This window comes from Cavia porcellus, unplaced genomic scaffold (genome assembly GCF_034190915.1).
Source record: "Cavia porcellus strain 051 isolate PalLab524CR breed Dunkin Hartley unplaced genomic scaffold, mCavPor4.1 scaffold_7, whole genome shotgun sequence".
In the NCBI taxonomy this organism is placed as follows: domain Eukaryota; kingdom Metazoa; phylum Chordata; class Mammalia; order Rodentia; family Caviidae; genus Cavia; species Cavia porcellus.
Window position 1 is genome coordinate 86,541,301 of NW_026947490.1, and position 17,128 is coordinate 86,558,428.

Sequence of the window (17,128 nt, forward strand, 5' to 3'; positions counted from 1 at the left end):
ATAAATGTATTAGAGACTTTTTCACCATAAAACATAGAGTAGGATTTTTCTCCAAGCCATTATTACCTATTGGTCACTAGAAGTGATCTCCTTTATAGGCTGGATATTGTTCCAACGATTTTCAACTTGTTATTTGATATTTGCCTTAATTTCAAAGAACTACAAATAATTAATTTAATAGTAAACAGTGCTTTCTCCTTTAAACAAGTGGTTATGTCTGAGATCAATCAAAACTTATCCTTACATAGACATTTATGTAAGCACACAAATTTGTGGAGAAGAAAATATTACACACTATTTTTAACAAAGATGGTTTTGTCAGATTTTATCTTCTGAGCTTTTTGGATGCAGTCAATCTGCCATGAAGTGGAATCTCCTTACAGAATGATTTTAGGATAAAAAAATCAAATAGAAATTAGTACACATTCCTGATATTTTATTCTTTCTAAAAATGATCAATTCAAGATCAATATGCCTTACTCCTTTGGAATATGTTCTTAAGCCCTGCAAAATACTTTACCCTTCAATTGTGAAAATGTGACTTTTGAGGGTCAGTGTTTCATCCAGTGGCACAAGAGCTTGCCTAGAAAGTACAAGGTCATGAGTTGAATCCCTGAAACCAAAAAAGTGTCATTTGCTATTTCGTGAACCTTCACAGGAACAACATCTATTCTAGAGTCAAAATTGAAAACACAGAGAATAACTAATCATGGTGCCTGATCATAACTAGGATAATGTTGTGGAAAAGTTGACAAAAGTTCAGAGTTGACTTAAGTTCAACCTTTCTTCACAATGAAGTAATTATTATTTGTGCATAAACTGTAATTGCATCTTATGAAACTCCCTAAATTCATGATTCTCTCTCTTTCTCACTGATGTAAGGTAGATTAAATTTAATCTAGGAAAGTTTCAGATGACACTGATAAATACGTTAATATCTATAGATGACTTCCTCAGACCTCTGAGCTACATTGGAAAGATTTACTATAACTCTTAATCATTGATTTGTACTGAGAGATAGGCAGAAATTTAAGCTGGTATTACATCAGGGATTAATATCATATTGTTTAGTTGAGAAGACCAGAAGACAGCCAGGGATATAAACAGTTCCCACTCGAGGCTGAGCAACAGTTATCCAAGACATTGATTTGTCTAACAGCTGCATAGATCATCGAAATAGGAGACATTTTCATTTATTCATGCTTGAAGGTCTGAAAAGGTCAAGCACAAAAAATCAGGCCCTTCAATTATTTTAAATTGTCAGTTATTCAGCAATAATATTACATTAAATAAAAAATTAAAACTGCTCTTCATTCTTAGATTTTTGTAGAGACATTGGAAAAAATTATACCCATAGATACATCCTAAAAAATAATATACATAGAAATAGATCTAACAAAATAAAAGACCTCTTCTTGAAACATATTGCTTTCTAAAAGATTGAAGAGGATATCAAAAATGGGTTGATATCTGTTATTCTTGTGGAAGAAGAATGAATACTATAAAAATGTTCATGCTTCCAGAGCAATTATAGAGATTTAATGCAATGCATAGAAAAATTATGGTAGCATATCTCACAAAATTAGAGAAAAATATTCTAAAATTTATTTGGAATCAGAAGAGACCTAGAATACCAGAAATATTTCTGAGAACAAAGCAAGGCAAGGACATCACAATCTCTGACTTGAAAAGGGACTGCAAAGCTACTGTGATTAAAACAAAACACTTTGCTATTGGCATAGCAGAAGAAAGTCACCCAAGAATCAGTGGAACAAATTAGAATATGTAGAAATACTTTCAAGCACAATCAGTCAACTTATCTTTGAAAATGGAACCATAGACTTTCCCTAGAAGAATGATAACCCAATAAATGGTTTTGGAAAATCTGGCTCCCACATACTGTAAGTTAAACCCAAACCTATGTTTTCCACCATGCACTAAATTATAATTGAAGTAGATCAAATATATAAATAGTAAAAGCAAAATCCTAAATGTACAGGCAGACAGAAAAAGAAGCCTTGATGACCCTGGTATAGGTTGGCTTTATGAACAAAATATCAGTTGCACAGAAATCTTCACAAAGCATCCACAATTGTGACCTTTCACTAAAAAGTTTTTGCACTATAAGAGAAGCAAAATCATAAGGTGAAGAGAAAACACAACGTGTGGGAACTATCATTTTCAGCATTTTATCAGAGAAGGAACAAATATCTAGTCTATATAAAGAAATAAAATAAAAATCAAACCTCCTAAATTTAAAGATCAATCAATAAACAGGTATAAAAAATTAATTAGACATTTGTCAAATGAAAAATTTGAAATACCAATTAAATATATGAAAAAATTGTTTAGCATCTCTGGTCACTGGAGAGACATGAATAAAAGAATGCTAGCTTTCCATGTCAATCCAAAGAAATACATGCTATCAAGAAATTAACCAAGAGCAAAATCTGGGGATCTCTGTAGAAAAATCAAGCCTTCTACACTGTTGGTGTGAGGGTAGAGTGTTGTAATCAGTGTCAAAATCACTGTGGATATTCCTCAGAAAATCAAAATTATAGACTACAATTTTTCCTAAGGGGGACAAGGGCCTGAATTGCAAGGGTAAAGTTGTGAGTTCAAAGCCTGATACCAAAAAAAAAAAAAAAAAAAAAAAAAAAAGAAAATTAAAACTAGTCTTCATTTTTGACTCATTGAATATCCTACTTGATATTTTGCTGAAATAACAAATTGCATCAGACCACAGCAATATATTCACAATATATTCAGCAATATATTCAGTATGTATGTTTACAGTGCCTAAATCTGGAACACATAAATCTTGAAGGCAGCTTAAATTTCCACCAATACATCAGAAATAAATGACATATGGTAATTTTATGCATTGGGGTATTATTCAGACATTAAGAAGAGTAAACTTAATATAATTGTTTATTACCTTAACACAATGTACTTAAGTGAAATAAATCAGAAACACATGTATAAATATTTCCTTGTCGGTCTTGTGTGAGAAAGTGAAAGTTTATTGAATGTATATTGTCTGTCTGGTTTGAGAAATTGAAAGTAATAGGGCCCAATTCTTATAAATGACATTGTGAAATAGGAAGAAAAATTTCAAATTGAAAGTGCAAAGAAAGAAAAGTAATATAAGGACTGAAATAGAAAAAATAGAAAAAAGATGTTGTAAATAAGGAGAGGAAGTGTAATTTATGAGAGTTTACTGGAAAAGAAGAAAAAAAGACTAAAGGCAAATCATGTAAGGAACAAAGTCCCTATAATGAGTGTGATCATTTTTATATCTAGAATATAATAATCTTCATAGATTAAAAAACATTATAATTAATAAAATCTTAAACCAAATATTACCATACTTGACAAATTATAAACCACTATCAATACTGTGAATTTAATTTCTAACTGTATTTATTAAATCTACTTATAAAACAAAGCTTAAGAGTCATTGAATTACACATATTCTTGGATAATTTCCAGAGTAGCAAACAATACTGTTCAACAAATATAACCTAGTGTTCTCGATAGTTCCATTTGGGTGAGATTTTTGATCCCTTGCTAGGGCACAAAAATCACTGTCCTCACACCAAAGCAGTTACAGAAGATGGACTATGTAGCCTTTTCAGAATTTAATGAGAAGAAACATTTGATAGGTGAGATATAATGGAAGAAATAAAATATGTAAAAACAGACAAGTAAAAATTATTCTTTTGAAAATAAAAATTATACTTTCAAAACACGAACCCGTTTTAATGTTTTTTTTTCTACTCACAGAGCAGAATAAACAGGGAAAATTCCAATTTACATAGACGATTGTTTAGCCTTCCATTTCTTGGCAGCAAATGTACTTTTCATGTGTAAAGAGATCACTGCTTACATATGAAATAGGATTTCTTCATTGAATCCTTCATTATCATACTATACATGGGCAAGTCCACTCACCTACCCAAATGAAAAAGAATGTAAGTGATCAAATTTCAGATTCCCATAACCTAAAATACATAATGTTCCCCAGTTTCAAACTACAGTGCAGCTCACACTCTTGATGGTCCACCATCAACTCTTCAATATGTAAAAAAAAAAAAAAATTACTCTGATTAACACTTTCTGTACCTTCTATATACATGTTCCCAAAATTCTCCTTCTGTGAAAGGACTCAGTGAACCTCCATTCATCCAGGTGTATGGCATGTGAAGTTCTTCTAAGACCAAGTTCAGCAACAAGACAATTGGAGATGAAACTGAACACCCTTGAAGAAGAGAGTGTAAATGAGGGGCAATGGCAGAGTCAATATAATCACAGTATATTTTACGTAATATATATCAATGGAAAGTTGGCAAAAGATCACACATTCATCTCAATAGATGCACAAAAATAATTTCACAAAATATACACATTTATGATAATTTTCTTACAAATTGGAACAGATGGTTTTTAATCTTAATCTGATAATACAGCTGTGACAGCAACAGCAAACATCAGTGTAAGTGTCCCAAAACTGAAAACTCTCATTCGGAATTCTGAAATGTGTATGAGTTCAGTGCACTCTTATCAGATGATGAAGTACAAATGGAAAATTAATATATGGAGAACAGTTCAATATATTTGTCTTTTGAGAGATGCAAATTAAAACAACTCTGAGATTCCATCCCATTACAGAAAAAGGGAAATAAGAAAACAAGCAATAGAAATTGCTAAGAAGAATTTGCTAAAGAAACACTTCTTCACTGTTTATAGAAGTGTAAACAGATACACACCTCTGGAAATCAATGCAGACATTCCTAAAAAATCTAGTATTACAGGGCTCATGTGTTATAACTGTTCTTCAACTTAATATCTTCTCAAAATAATTTAATACAGTTTACCAGAGTGATGTATGTGTATCCATATTTAAAGGAAAACATTTTGTAATGCTAAAATCTTTGGAACATCCCAAATGACCATCAACAGATGATATAAAGAAGACATGATGTTTTATAAATTGATGAGATACTCATTCATTAATGATACACTTCAAACATTAGTAGGTAAAATGATGCACTTTCACAATCTCCTTCAGTGACATAAATTTTTAAAACTTGTGTAAATATTGCATGATCTTATTGGTGTGAAGATTTGAAAGTGTAAATAGAAAGCAAATGTAAAATCGATATAATGAATTAGTAAGCAGTTGTTCAAAATCAAAGGAGAATTAGTGAAGAGGAGTGTAAAAGGAAAGAAGGAGAAGAATGAAAAAGAAAAAAATCATTGAAAATAAGGAGGAAAGGAGGGGTTGTAGAGAGCAAAACAGAATGACAAAAAGAAGAACCACAATATATAATGTACAGGTACAATCTACCTCTGATGAATGTGAATATTAAGTATATCTCAATTATAAAAATAAATAATAAATAATAATAATAATGTAACTCCCATAAAAATCAATGTATATTATACACAAGTTGCAGTACACCAAAATGTAATCCACTAGTCTGTGCAATTTACATGAATTTATAAAATCATTTTCAGATTATATATATTTGGAAAGATTTATTAACTATAGTACTGTTTTCATTCAGCTATCTATCTAGCAAAGATTAAAAACTCCAGTTGATTTTGTTTAAAAGAAACAGGCCAGTGGAAAAAAATCTTTCTCCATTACAATGAGATGAACACACACACACACACACACACACACACACACACACACACACATACATGTCCAGATTAACTAAAACCAATTCTTTCTTGCCAAAATTCCAGTTTGAATGCAGAGTTATAAATAAAATATTTGGAAGATTAATGTCAACAGATTGCTATCTAAGTTTCCATCAGATTTTCAGTTCTATGGTCTTTGATCTCTCATCCTGGGTCAGGTCAAGACACAGGTTTTATTTCCACCCTGAGACAAGCTGACCTCAGGAAGACCTTCCTTGGTCCAGGAGTTGATATTGCCATGCTCCATCATCCACTATGTCCTACACTATTGTGTTTCAATTTCATACTTATTTTTGCCTATGATTGAGATGCTGCTACAGAACACATTCAATGTATCTCTGAATTTTGGTATTATGTCCACTGAATCATGTTCTACCTCTGTCAGCATTAATGTTTGTGAAACAAGGTTAAAAGCACTCCATGGCACAGATTATGTCAGAGATGGAAACAGCCTCCTTGTTCTCTAGAAACCCAGTCATGTGTATTATGCATGTCCAATTTGCAAATGTTCTGGAAACTTGAAATTTAATTGCTACCTTATAAATGCTTCTTTCTGTATTCAAATCATGAACTTCACACTTTGCTTCCAAGACATTCAGTGTATGAAGTGTAACCATCACTGTCTGAGTCAAAAGAAGAATGATGATGGAAGAAAAAATACCTTTCTATATAGAAATATCAGATGAGCCTGTAGACTACACATGCACCAATGAAATCACTATAAAGAGTGTCAAGACAGAAACCTGGAGGAGAATTTGCTAAATTGGTGCCACTTTCCATGAAAATGAAATTGCAGCAGCAACAGGACAGGGTACTGGGGTCTCAACTGCCAGTCAAGCCTCATGGCACACATCTGAAGGGATCAGGTTGAAGCCAATATACAGGTTGAGTCACAGATTTCACATATTTTAAGGAGAATCCAACTTCATCAGATAACATCTAGTCTGTCTCCATCTCAGAGCACCTTATCCCACACTTGCTTTTCGAGCCTCTAGGTTGTTTCCTTGAGTATTTGATTCCTGCTCTCTAAGGAAATCATCCAGCACCAAGGCTCAAATTCTAGTGTCTTTTGTCAACATGTGACCATGGGTCTAAAACATGGTAGCAAAAATATAAAGGAATACCCCCCAATAATGTATTGCTCTCATCTCCCCGTGCCTCTTTCCAGTTGACAATGCACACAGCCATCCTGCATCACCCAGTAGCTGGTGATGAAAGACCAACTATTTGAGACTAAAGGAACAGGAAAAGTGATCCAAAATCTATACTGATGAGCAGGGGCCATTCCTGGATTAATATTGGCTACTGCAACGCTCGACAAGGGCATTAGTACACTTAAGATGAGGTTTCTCTTGTCTTTACAGAGCAGATATTGACTAACTGTATTTTTTTTCAAGTATACTTCTACATTCAGTAAGTAAGATGGGAACTATAATCCAATGATTTCATATTATGTAGTCTGGAAATGATTCCTAAACCGGGGGGGGGGGGTGAGAACAGGCCAGATATATTCAGAGTGTGAGATGAGGCCAATCATTTTACTGTCTTGTGAGAAATCAATCCTATTTTAACTTTTCAGGGCAGATATTGGAATCCAGGACATTTATACAGACCTATCTCTTCAGCAATATTTTTCATTTGCAGACAGGTTTTCACTATGTTTCCAAGTTACCAAGCCTTGGTTTAAATTGCAAAGTTGAAATCCTCTTGCCTCAGGTTCCCAGATTGCTTAAATCAAATGAAATCCCCAACTTTCTTATATCTCAACCATTTGATTTAAAAAAATGATAAAACATCAATATTAGACATAGGAACTACATTGTAGTAATTCATCAACAGTATTCTACATCAAGATCAAGTGTGCAGAAATGCCAACTGCCTCAATGTATATTAAAGTACTGGAGAGTAATATATTTCACACATGAAAAATTACACAGATAACATTTTATATATATTTTACAGTTTTGGAATATATTGAAAAATGTATACAAGTAAACAATTAAATGGTACTAAATACAGAAATTGGCATAATAACCACAGTATAATCAAAATTTTCTGAATGTGTTCTCTTTCTCTTCATATCTCATCCTTCTTGCACTTAACTTTCTTATCAGGTTGTGACATCAAGTGATGGCTCTCAAATGAAGGAAATTACATAATTGATGACTCTAAGTAACATGAGTTTTATTTATTGTACTGAGAATGAAACATGACTTAGACTTTCCCAACATTTATTTCTGAGTTTTATTTTAATATCATAAGATGCTGCTGAAATGCCACTGTGGAACATGTGCCTAAATGGATACTATGAGAGTTTAGCAGTGCTATGCCCCAAAGACTGTTCAGAGAACAGCAAAAGGGGTGTATTATCATCCTGCATGAATTTATTGCTAGAAAACTAATGCTACAACCTGGGCATGGAAGTGTATGCTTGTAATCTGAGGACTTGTAAGGCTAATGCAGGAGGATTGCTGGAAGTTCAAGATCAGCCTGGACTACAAAGGAGTCCAAGGTTAGCCTGGACTACAAACTGAGCTCATGACTAGCCTGGACTACAAAATGAGCCCAAGATCAGCCTGAATTTCATAGCAAGACCATTACAGACAAAACAACACTAATGGTACAGTTTTCATGCATTGAATTCATGCACTTGTAGTTGTTGACTTATTTATTGCACACTGGTGATTCTTTCTGGTGTCATGATATAATATCATTTCCATCACTCACTAGTACTATTCTGGCAATCATATTCCATGCATTTTCCTTTGAAATCTAGGAACTTATGTGAAATCATGATTCACTTGCATATTCAGGCTGTTTATAAATGACTGCCTTATTCTTAGAGGGATAGTATTTATATTTGTAGAAAAGTACATGATGTGTAATAGGGAGTAGGAGCATACTTCTTTCAAAATAGAGAGGATCAAGAAAGAGTAAAAACATAAATTTTGTATGTTAATGCAACAATAATGAACTCACACCTAGTATACACACTGACGCCTTCCAAAGATGAACAGTTACATTGTGTACTAGAAACAGGCACTAATGCAATTATACATATTTTAAATTTTCTTTTGCTTTTGTAATTATCTTATCATAAGCATACACACATAGTTGCATATCATGAGCTTTTGTGAAGGACACTGCTAATGTGTTTGTGAAGATCCTCCTATAAGAAATAATTGATACACCCACATCCAAGTGCAAGAGAGTGGAAAAAATAGGTGTTATCTATGAAGATGTCAGTGGATCAAAAATGTGGGGAAAATTTTTAAAATCCTTGAATTATCTTTAAACATTGTTATATTTTTAATAGTAAGACTACAAATAGGACAGCTAGTTATGTGTGATACTGAAGCATAAAATGAATGTGCTTTGGAATATCTCCATCTTCAAGTATGATTGCTTGAAATTCGATGAATATATATTCACATCAAAAGTTTATGGTATTTCTACAGGTCTTGACTACATGAGTAATTTCAAAAGTATTTTCAAAATAGTCACTTATATATGTACAATTTTTTTTTCATAGTTCTGACTTTCATGTATTTGACCATACCCAGAAATACTAAGTGCTTTCTTACACAGCATACATAGACATGATATTGGAGGTTAGCATCTCTGTTAATGTAAACTTTTTCTCAATACATTTTTTTCACAGTTATAACCCAGTGTGTGGGAAATTTAGCATTTATAAAATGAAAAATTTGCAAGAAGTACTTCTTACATTGACTACTTACATGAAATGTTTCCCTGTGTGCATTATTTCATTATTTGATGGCATTATTTTGCACTGACTGCTTTTCTACATTGTTGGAATGCATAGGGTTACTTCCTTATATGAACTCTTTCAAGTCATTATACTCACTGGTAGTGGACAAGTTTTCTGCATTGCTTACATGCATACACATTATCCCCCTTGTGGGTTCTTAAATGTGTTCAACAGGTACAAAACAAACTGAATGTTCTCCCAAGTTGCTAGCCTACATAGGTTTTTTTCCAATTGTGAATTCTTTGATGCATTTACAGGCTATGGGTTTGATTGACAGATTTCCCACATTGCTTACATACATAAGTTTTGTCTTTGTGTGGAATCTTCTATGTCTACAAAATGTGGATTATCAGCAGATCTTTTAAAATATGACTTATGTAAGTTTTCCCCAAAGTGTGAATTATTTTATGGACAAGATTATAATACTGACTGAAACATTTTTCACATTATACACCTACATAGGCTTTCTCCCTACTGTGAGTTCTATCATGATTTTATAAAACGTTTGTGTACTCAACATGTTTCTAAATGTTTTGCACGATAAAATTTCTCCCTAATTTAAGTTTATTCTTGTTTCTGACAGTGACTGAGTCTGCCTTACCATTTTTGATGCTATATCTTAGCCTTAGGATGGCTACATGGATATAGGCCATAAATAAAAGCATAATATTGAATATGAATGTGTATACACTTCTTGGTAAACAGAGTGGGGAGCCCCAAACAGAGGGAGATGAATTCTCTTGTCCCAAGAAGAAATTAAGGTGACTTGCCAACCATCAAAGATCCCACCATGACTGGCTGACACTTTGACTTGCCAGGGTCCCACCGCACCTTGCCAAGAGGTCTGGCCATGACTTGCTGAGAGTCCTACTGTGACTTAGTGAGACATCCTGCTGTGACTTGCTCAGGCCCTGCAAGTGACCTCCTGGGGTCCTGCCACAACTGGCCCATCTCGAACCGCAACTTGCCGAGGCGTCAGTGGTCCCACCACTTCGACTCACTGAAGACACAGTTACATTGAGTTCAGGTGCCAGTGAGCCCAGTGGAGAGCTGAGTTGGCATAGAGCTTACGTTGACCTGTGATGAGTGACAGGAGTGGAGCCATTCCATAAGTAGGGGGGCCCCAGTTGATGACATTCTGGGATCAGGCAGAACTGGCAAGTACAAGGTGCAGCAGTGATTTCAGTCAATTGTTCCCTTCCTGAACGGAGAGAACTAGGCCTGGGTCACATGACCTGGCTGAGACCCAATAGGTTATCTGAGGTCAAGACATTGCAGTGGTGGCACACACTAACCAGACTTGCCCAGTGGGGCCTCGGAGGTTTAGCTGGTCTGGAGAGAGGTGATGCAAAGTAATACAGTAGTGCAGCCCACAGCAGCTTGACTGATTTGGAGGGGAAGGGCCCGCATACACTGTCCCTGTCTGCAACTCACTAACACACAGCAGTTTGAAGGATCATCAGGCCAGTGCACTTCCGAAGAATTGTAACCAAGAAAGAAAGAAACTGGGGCCTCCTGGAAGAAATAAATAAGATGGGAAAGAGGAAACAACAACAAAAAGTCCCCAAACCCCAACCCTGAAAACATTGACCCAGGACAGGTAAATACAAAGAAGAATGAGAACAGCAAACATACAGTATCAGACACGGTGACAGTGGACATAGAGATATATTTGGGACCTTATAGATGAGTTCAAAAGTGAGATATTCAGTCAAATAAAGCAAGATATAAGATGATTAATAAAAGAGATACTAAGCACCTCTCAAGCAGACACAGATGGAAGAAGGGAGGAACTCAAACACAGGAGAGAACCCTTCGGTGAAGAATATAAAAATAAATATAGAATACAGAAACAGATTCAAAGATCACCAGGAAGTGAAAAACTATGGAAAGATGGCAAGTCAGCTTGAATGAAACTAAGGATAAGATTATCCAAACTGGAGGACAATTTTGCATTGTGGGAGTAAGAAAGGGAAAACTTTTTAAAAATAACAAGGAAACAAGCAGTAACAATACAAAGGCTAGTAAGATGACAAAAGGATCTATAACTTGAGTATAAAGAATGTAAATGAGAAGCTGGGATACAAACACAGGAACTACAAAGATTATGCACAGAAATAATTAAGGAAAACTTCCTAAACATCGGAAAAGAAAATGATATTCTGATATAAGAGGCATACAGAATTCTGGACACCTACAATCAAAACAGAGCTACACCCAGGCATACAATAATCAAGATACCAGAAATTCAATATAAGAACAGAATATTAAAAGCTGTTAGGGACAAGAAACAGATAACCTACCGAGGAAGACTTATCAGAATAACGACAAACTTCTCAACACAAACTGTCAAGTCAAGAAGTTCCTAGATCAAAATATTCCAAGCCCTGAAAGAAAATAACCTCCATCCCAGATTGATATACCCTACTAAACTGTCTCTAAAAATTAATGGAGAAACAAGACGCTTCCAGGACAAAGAGGAACTTGGGAAATTTGCAACCACCAATCCAAGTCTACAGAAAATACTCCAGGGCATTCTAGAGAGAGAGAAAAAAAGTACTAGCATTGCAGGAACAGTGGCAGAGAGGCCTCAGTGAATAGAGCAGAAAAAAGAAGGAAGAAGATAAGCAGACAACTGATGGCAAAAAGGAGCATAACAGAAATGAGGCAGAGAAGATTTTATTCAAAACTGATATGATTGATAGTATCAAGTCTGAGAGTATAGGCAACTACACTGAAGATGACACGACTGTTCAATACATATTCTGGTTTGATAACTGCCAGTTTTTGAAGTTCTATGCTATGTACAATGTTCTGCTTTTATTAATATTGATACATACTGACATATTCAATTATACTATGTCTGATGATATACCCAGTTCTATTGGAGATAGCAAGACACAACACAGGAACTATGGTAGAATGATTTGTACAATGGTCTTATATGTTTATTTCATTTCATGTATTTATGTTTTGTTTTGCCTTGATTTGTTTTGTTTCTCCCTCTAACATAGAAAGGATAGAAATACATGTTAAGACTCATGCACATGTAGAATACATAAACAGTTTATGAGAACTGATCATATGACACATGGTGAAATGAACAGATCCTTTGAAGAAAAAGAGACACTAAAATACCCATTGTTGATCCTGGAGTGTCATAATGTGAAACACAGCAATAGTATTATTCTTTGTTCAAGGTGATATTAGCGTGCTTTTGTTTATTCAATCTCAACACAATTGAAGTGTTGGATAACTGCATGTATGTTTAAGGGTACAAGATTGATAACCATATTTCTAAGTTTTTGTTGGATAGTTGAACAGAACTTGTTGCAATCTCACTGTTTGAATCCCCACTTTATATGCTCCACTTCAGTATCTTGAATAACTATTTATAAGAGGATAATCTGTAATCATCAACTAGTTATTTCTTATGGTTTATTTTTTTGAAATTATGTATAATTTCTACTCGTTTTCTGTTTTGCTTAATCTTTCTTTAAATTAAGAGTTTTAAAAAGACACTACAGTACCCAGGGCTGATCATGGAGTGTCATGATATGAAATTGAGCAATATTATTATTCTTTGTTCAGAATGATTTTAACCTGCTTTAGCTTGTTTAATCTAAACATAAATGAAGATATGGATAACTGCATGTATGTTTAAGTGTATAGGATTGACAACCATGTTACTAAGGTTTTTTTGGATAGTTGAACTGAACTATTTGCGGAATCATTGTTGGAATTTCCACTTTACATATTCTGTCTTTGTATCTTGAAAAACTATTTGTAAAATGACATTATGTAAACATCAAAAAGTGATTTCATACTTTTCTCTCTGAAAGTATATATTACTTCTATTGATTTTTGGTTTTTTTAGTTTTTTTAAAATAAAATTTTAAAAAATTAAAAAAAAGACTACAAACAAATGGATCCAATATTTCTGTGTAATTTATAAAAAAGAAACGAAAATATTTCAGGATAATTCTGTTTCAAGTTGTCTTCAAAAATGTATGAACATATATTGACAGCAATAATTTTATATTTTGCCAGGTCTCCTCTACATGAGTGATTTTGAAATTATTTTCAAAATAGTCACTTACATATGTATGATTTCACATAACTAGGTTTACTGTCACACTTTTGTCAATAACCATGAATACTGAATGCTTTCCCACATTGCATATATAAACTCGGGAAACAACATAACATCAGTCACAAGGTTAGCAGCTGTCAGCTGAACTTTACCAAATATTTCTTACATGCAGTTACGCTGCAATATGAGGGGAATCTTATGTTTGCAAAAGGGAAACACTGCAGGAAATCTTTGCTACACTGCCTACATACACAGGATATCTTCCTTGTGTGAAAAATTTCTCTATTGATGTGCTACATATTTGTGTGCTACATATTGTCCACCATTGTTCAAATGCATAGAATTACTACATGGAGGGAGTTCTTAAATGTAGTGGCAATCTCTATGGTGTGTAAAGATTTCCTATATTCCTTATGTTCATAGGGTTTTTCCCCAGTGTGGGATCTTTGATGTCATAAAGTGAGAATGTATCAACAACTCCATTTACTTATTTCTCATGTAGATAAGGATGTTTAATAGAGTGAATACTTTTCTACACAAAAAAGCTACTACTATAGCTAAAATACATCAAAAATTGCTTACATCAATGGAAAGAGTTTATTTTCAGCACTTCTGCAAACTGAGTTTTGGCATATTGGTTGTACCATAGAGGTTCTACCCAGTGTGAGTTCTTTCATGAATAATAAGGTGACTGCTTTGTTAGAAAGATTTCACACATTGTTTACATACAAAGCGTTTCTCCCCAGTGTGAGTTCTATCATGCACTTTACAAGAAGAGACTGTACTAAATGCTTTTCCACATTTGTTGCATACATAAGGTTTCTACCCAATGTGAATTCTTTCATGTCTAGTAAGGTGAAATTTTTGACAGAAAGATTTCCCACATTACTTACATACAAAGAGTTTCTCCCCAGTGTGAGTTCTATCATGTCTTTTACATTTTGATGCAGTCTGGAATGCTTTCCCACATTTGTTGCATACATAGGGTTTCTCCCCTGTGTGAATTCTTTCATGGTTAATAAGCCTGTTCTTTTGGACAAAAGACTTCCCACATTGCTTACATACAAAGGGTTTCTCTCCAGTGTGAATTCTATCATGCACTTTACAATCAGAGGCTTTACTAAATGCTTTCCCACATTGCTTACATACAAAGGGTTTCTCTCCAGTGTGAATTCTATCATGCACTTTACAATCAGAGGCTTTACTAAATGCTTTCCCACATTGCTTACATACAAAGGGTTTCTCTCCAGTGTGAATTCTATCATGCACTTTACAATCAGAGGCTTTACTAAATGCTTTCCCACATTGCTTACATACAAAGGGTTTCTCTCCAGTGTGAATTCTATCATGCACTTTACAATCAGAGGCTTTACTAAATGCTTTCCCACATTGCTTACATACAAAGGGTTTCTCTCCAGTGTGAATTCTATCATGCACTTTACAATCAGAGGCTTTACTAAATGCTTTCCCACATTGCTTACACACAAAGGGTTTCTCTCCAGTGTGAATTCTATCATGCACTTTACAATCAGAGGCTTTACTAAATGCTTTCCCACATTGCTTACATACAAAGGGTTTCTCTCCAGTGTGAATGCTATCATGCACTTTACAAGAAGAGGCTTTACTAAATGCTTTCCCGCATTTGTTGCGTACATAGGGTTTCTCACCTGTGTGAACTCTTTCATGATTAATAAGGTTACCCTTTCGATTGAAAGATTTCCCACATTGCTTACATACAAAGGGTTTCTCTCCAGTGTGAATTCTATCATGCAATTTACAAGCAGAGGCTGTACGAAATGCTTTCCCACATTGCTTGCATACAAATGGTTTCTCCCCAGTGTGAATTCTTTCATGTCTAATAAAGCTACTTTTTTCAGTGAAAGATTTCCCACATTGCTTACATACAAAGGGTTTCTCCCCAGTGTGAATTCTATCATGCACTTTACAAGCAGAGGCTGTAGTAAATGCTTTCCCACATTGCTTACATACAAAGGGTTTCTCCCCAGTATGAATTCTTTCATGTATAATAAGATGGTTCTTTCGGGTGAAACATTTCCCACATTGGTTACACGCAAAGAGTTTTTCCTCAGTGTGAGTTCTGTCATGTATTTTACAATTATATGCTCTGATGAAAGCTTTCCCACATTTGTTGCATACATAGTGTTTTTCCCCTGTGTGAATTCTTTCATGCATAATGAGGTTACAATTTTGGCTGAAAGATTTCTCACATTGCTTACCTACAAAGGGTTTCTCCTGAGTGTGAGTTCTATCACGTACTTTAGAAGCAGAGGCTGTACTAAATGCTTTCCCACATTTGTTGCATACAAAAGTATTCTCCCCAGTGTGAATGTTTTTATTTCTTTGACAGCTACTGTTTACTGAATGCTTTCCCACATTTCTTGCATTCATATTGTTGCTTCCCAGTGTGAAGTTTATGTTTTTTAAAGAAATTGCTGTGAGATAATGCTTCTGCACATTTCTCAGTTATATGATGTTTTTCTCTACCATGTTTTCTAACATGTTTTTCAATATTGGATGAAGAAATAGAACTATTCTCATAGTGTTTTTTTTTTATACGAGTTTCCCAAACTGTGGTATGTCTTGTGGATTTGAACACTGTTAGGTGTTGTTTGGGCTTTCAAACTTTTTTTTACCTATAGAGATTTCCTGCCCAGCATGATTTTGTTCACTAAGATCAGATCTGTCCTCCTCATACTGCCCATATTGACAGGGACCCTGTGCAGTCTTCCTCACTTCATGCTTCTGAAAAGGTTGGAGATCACTGTAAATCTCTACATATTGACTACATTTATATTGATGCTCTTGAATTCTCAAATAATTTTCTTTATCACATCTGTAAAGAAATAGAAAGAATGATATCTATCACATGTAAAAGGCTCACCATTAGCAATAATTTTATGATGACAAATTTAGTTTGATTCCTGCTAAGTAATTCTAATGGTTAACTGACTCACTGCCCTGCAGGACTTCTTTCAAAGTACTATTCATTCTAAAATGGATGGAACTCTTTTGGCAATTTGAATTTTTACTCTTTTTTTTTCTTGGTGCCAGGGATTGAACTCACAACTGCATGCTTGCTTATGCCCCTGAGATAAAACCCCTGCTCCATTTTGGCAATTTTAAATTGTTATGTGATTCTAATACTTAATATCATTTTAAAAGACTGGTACAAATGAATACCAAACATTGATCATTTTTTTTAGTTTTTCATGTCTTCATTCTCCCCTTTGTCTATTTCACCTGATCGTCTTTCTCATCTACAAACTTAAGGATTTCTGTCATATATTATCTCTCTTTATTTTCACTCCTCAAATATGTTTTTAATTTCTCATTAAAGAAAAAACCTGAGTTGCGGCTAGGGATTTAGCTCAGCTTCATAAGCACCTGCCTGGCAAGCATGAGGTTATGAGCTCAATCCACTGTACCAAAAAGACAGAGAGAGAGAGAGAGAGAGAGAGAGAGAGAGAGAGAGAGAGAGAGAATTCTGGGATATTTCATTTTTATTTCTGATTCACTTCACTTAAGGTCCAACA

At 34.4% G+C, this 17,128-nt stretch overlaps 1 protein-coding gene across 1 annotated transcript in view; it reads right to left on the reverse strand.

The window, feature by feature from the left end:
- Positions 1 to 17,128, reverse strand: part of LOC134477104 (zinc finger protein 345-like) — a 58,829-nt gene that overhangs the window by 26,641 nt on the left and 15,060 nt on the right. The window contains exons 3-4 of the mRNA XM_063254074.1: positions 14,472 to 15,672; positions 14,304 to 14,396 (exon numbers count right to left, since the gene is read on the reverse strand). Of these exons, the coding sequence (XP_063110144.1) occupies positions 14,304 to 14,396; positions 14,472 to 15,672 (1,294 nt within the window). The remainder of the gene's footprint in view (positions 1 to 14,303; positions 14,397 to 14,471; positions 15,673 to 17,128) is intronic.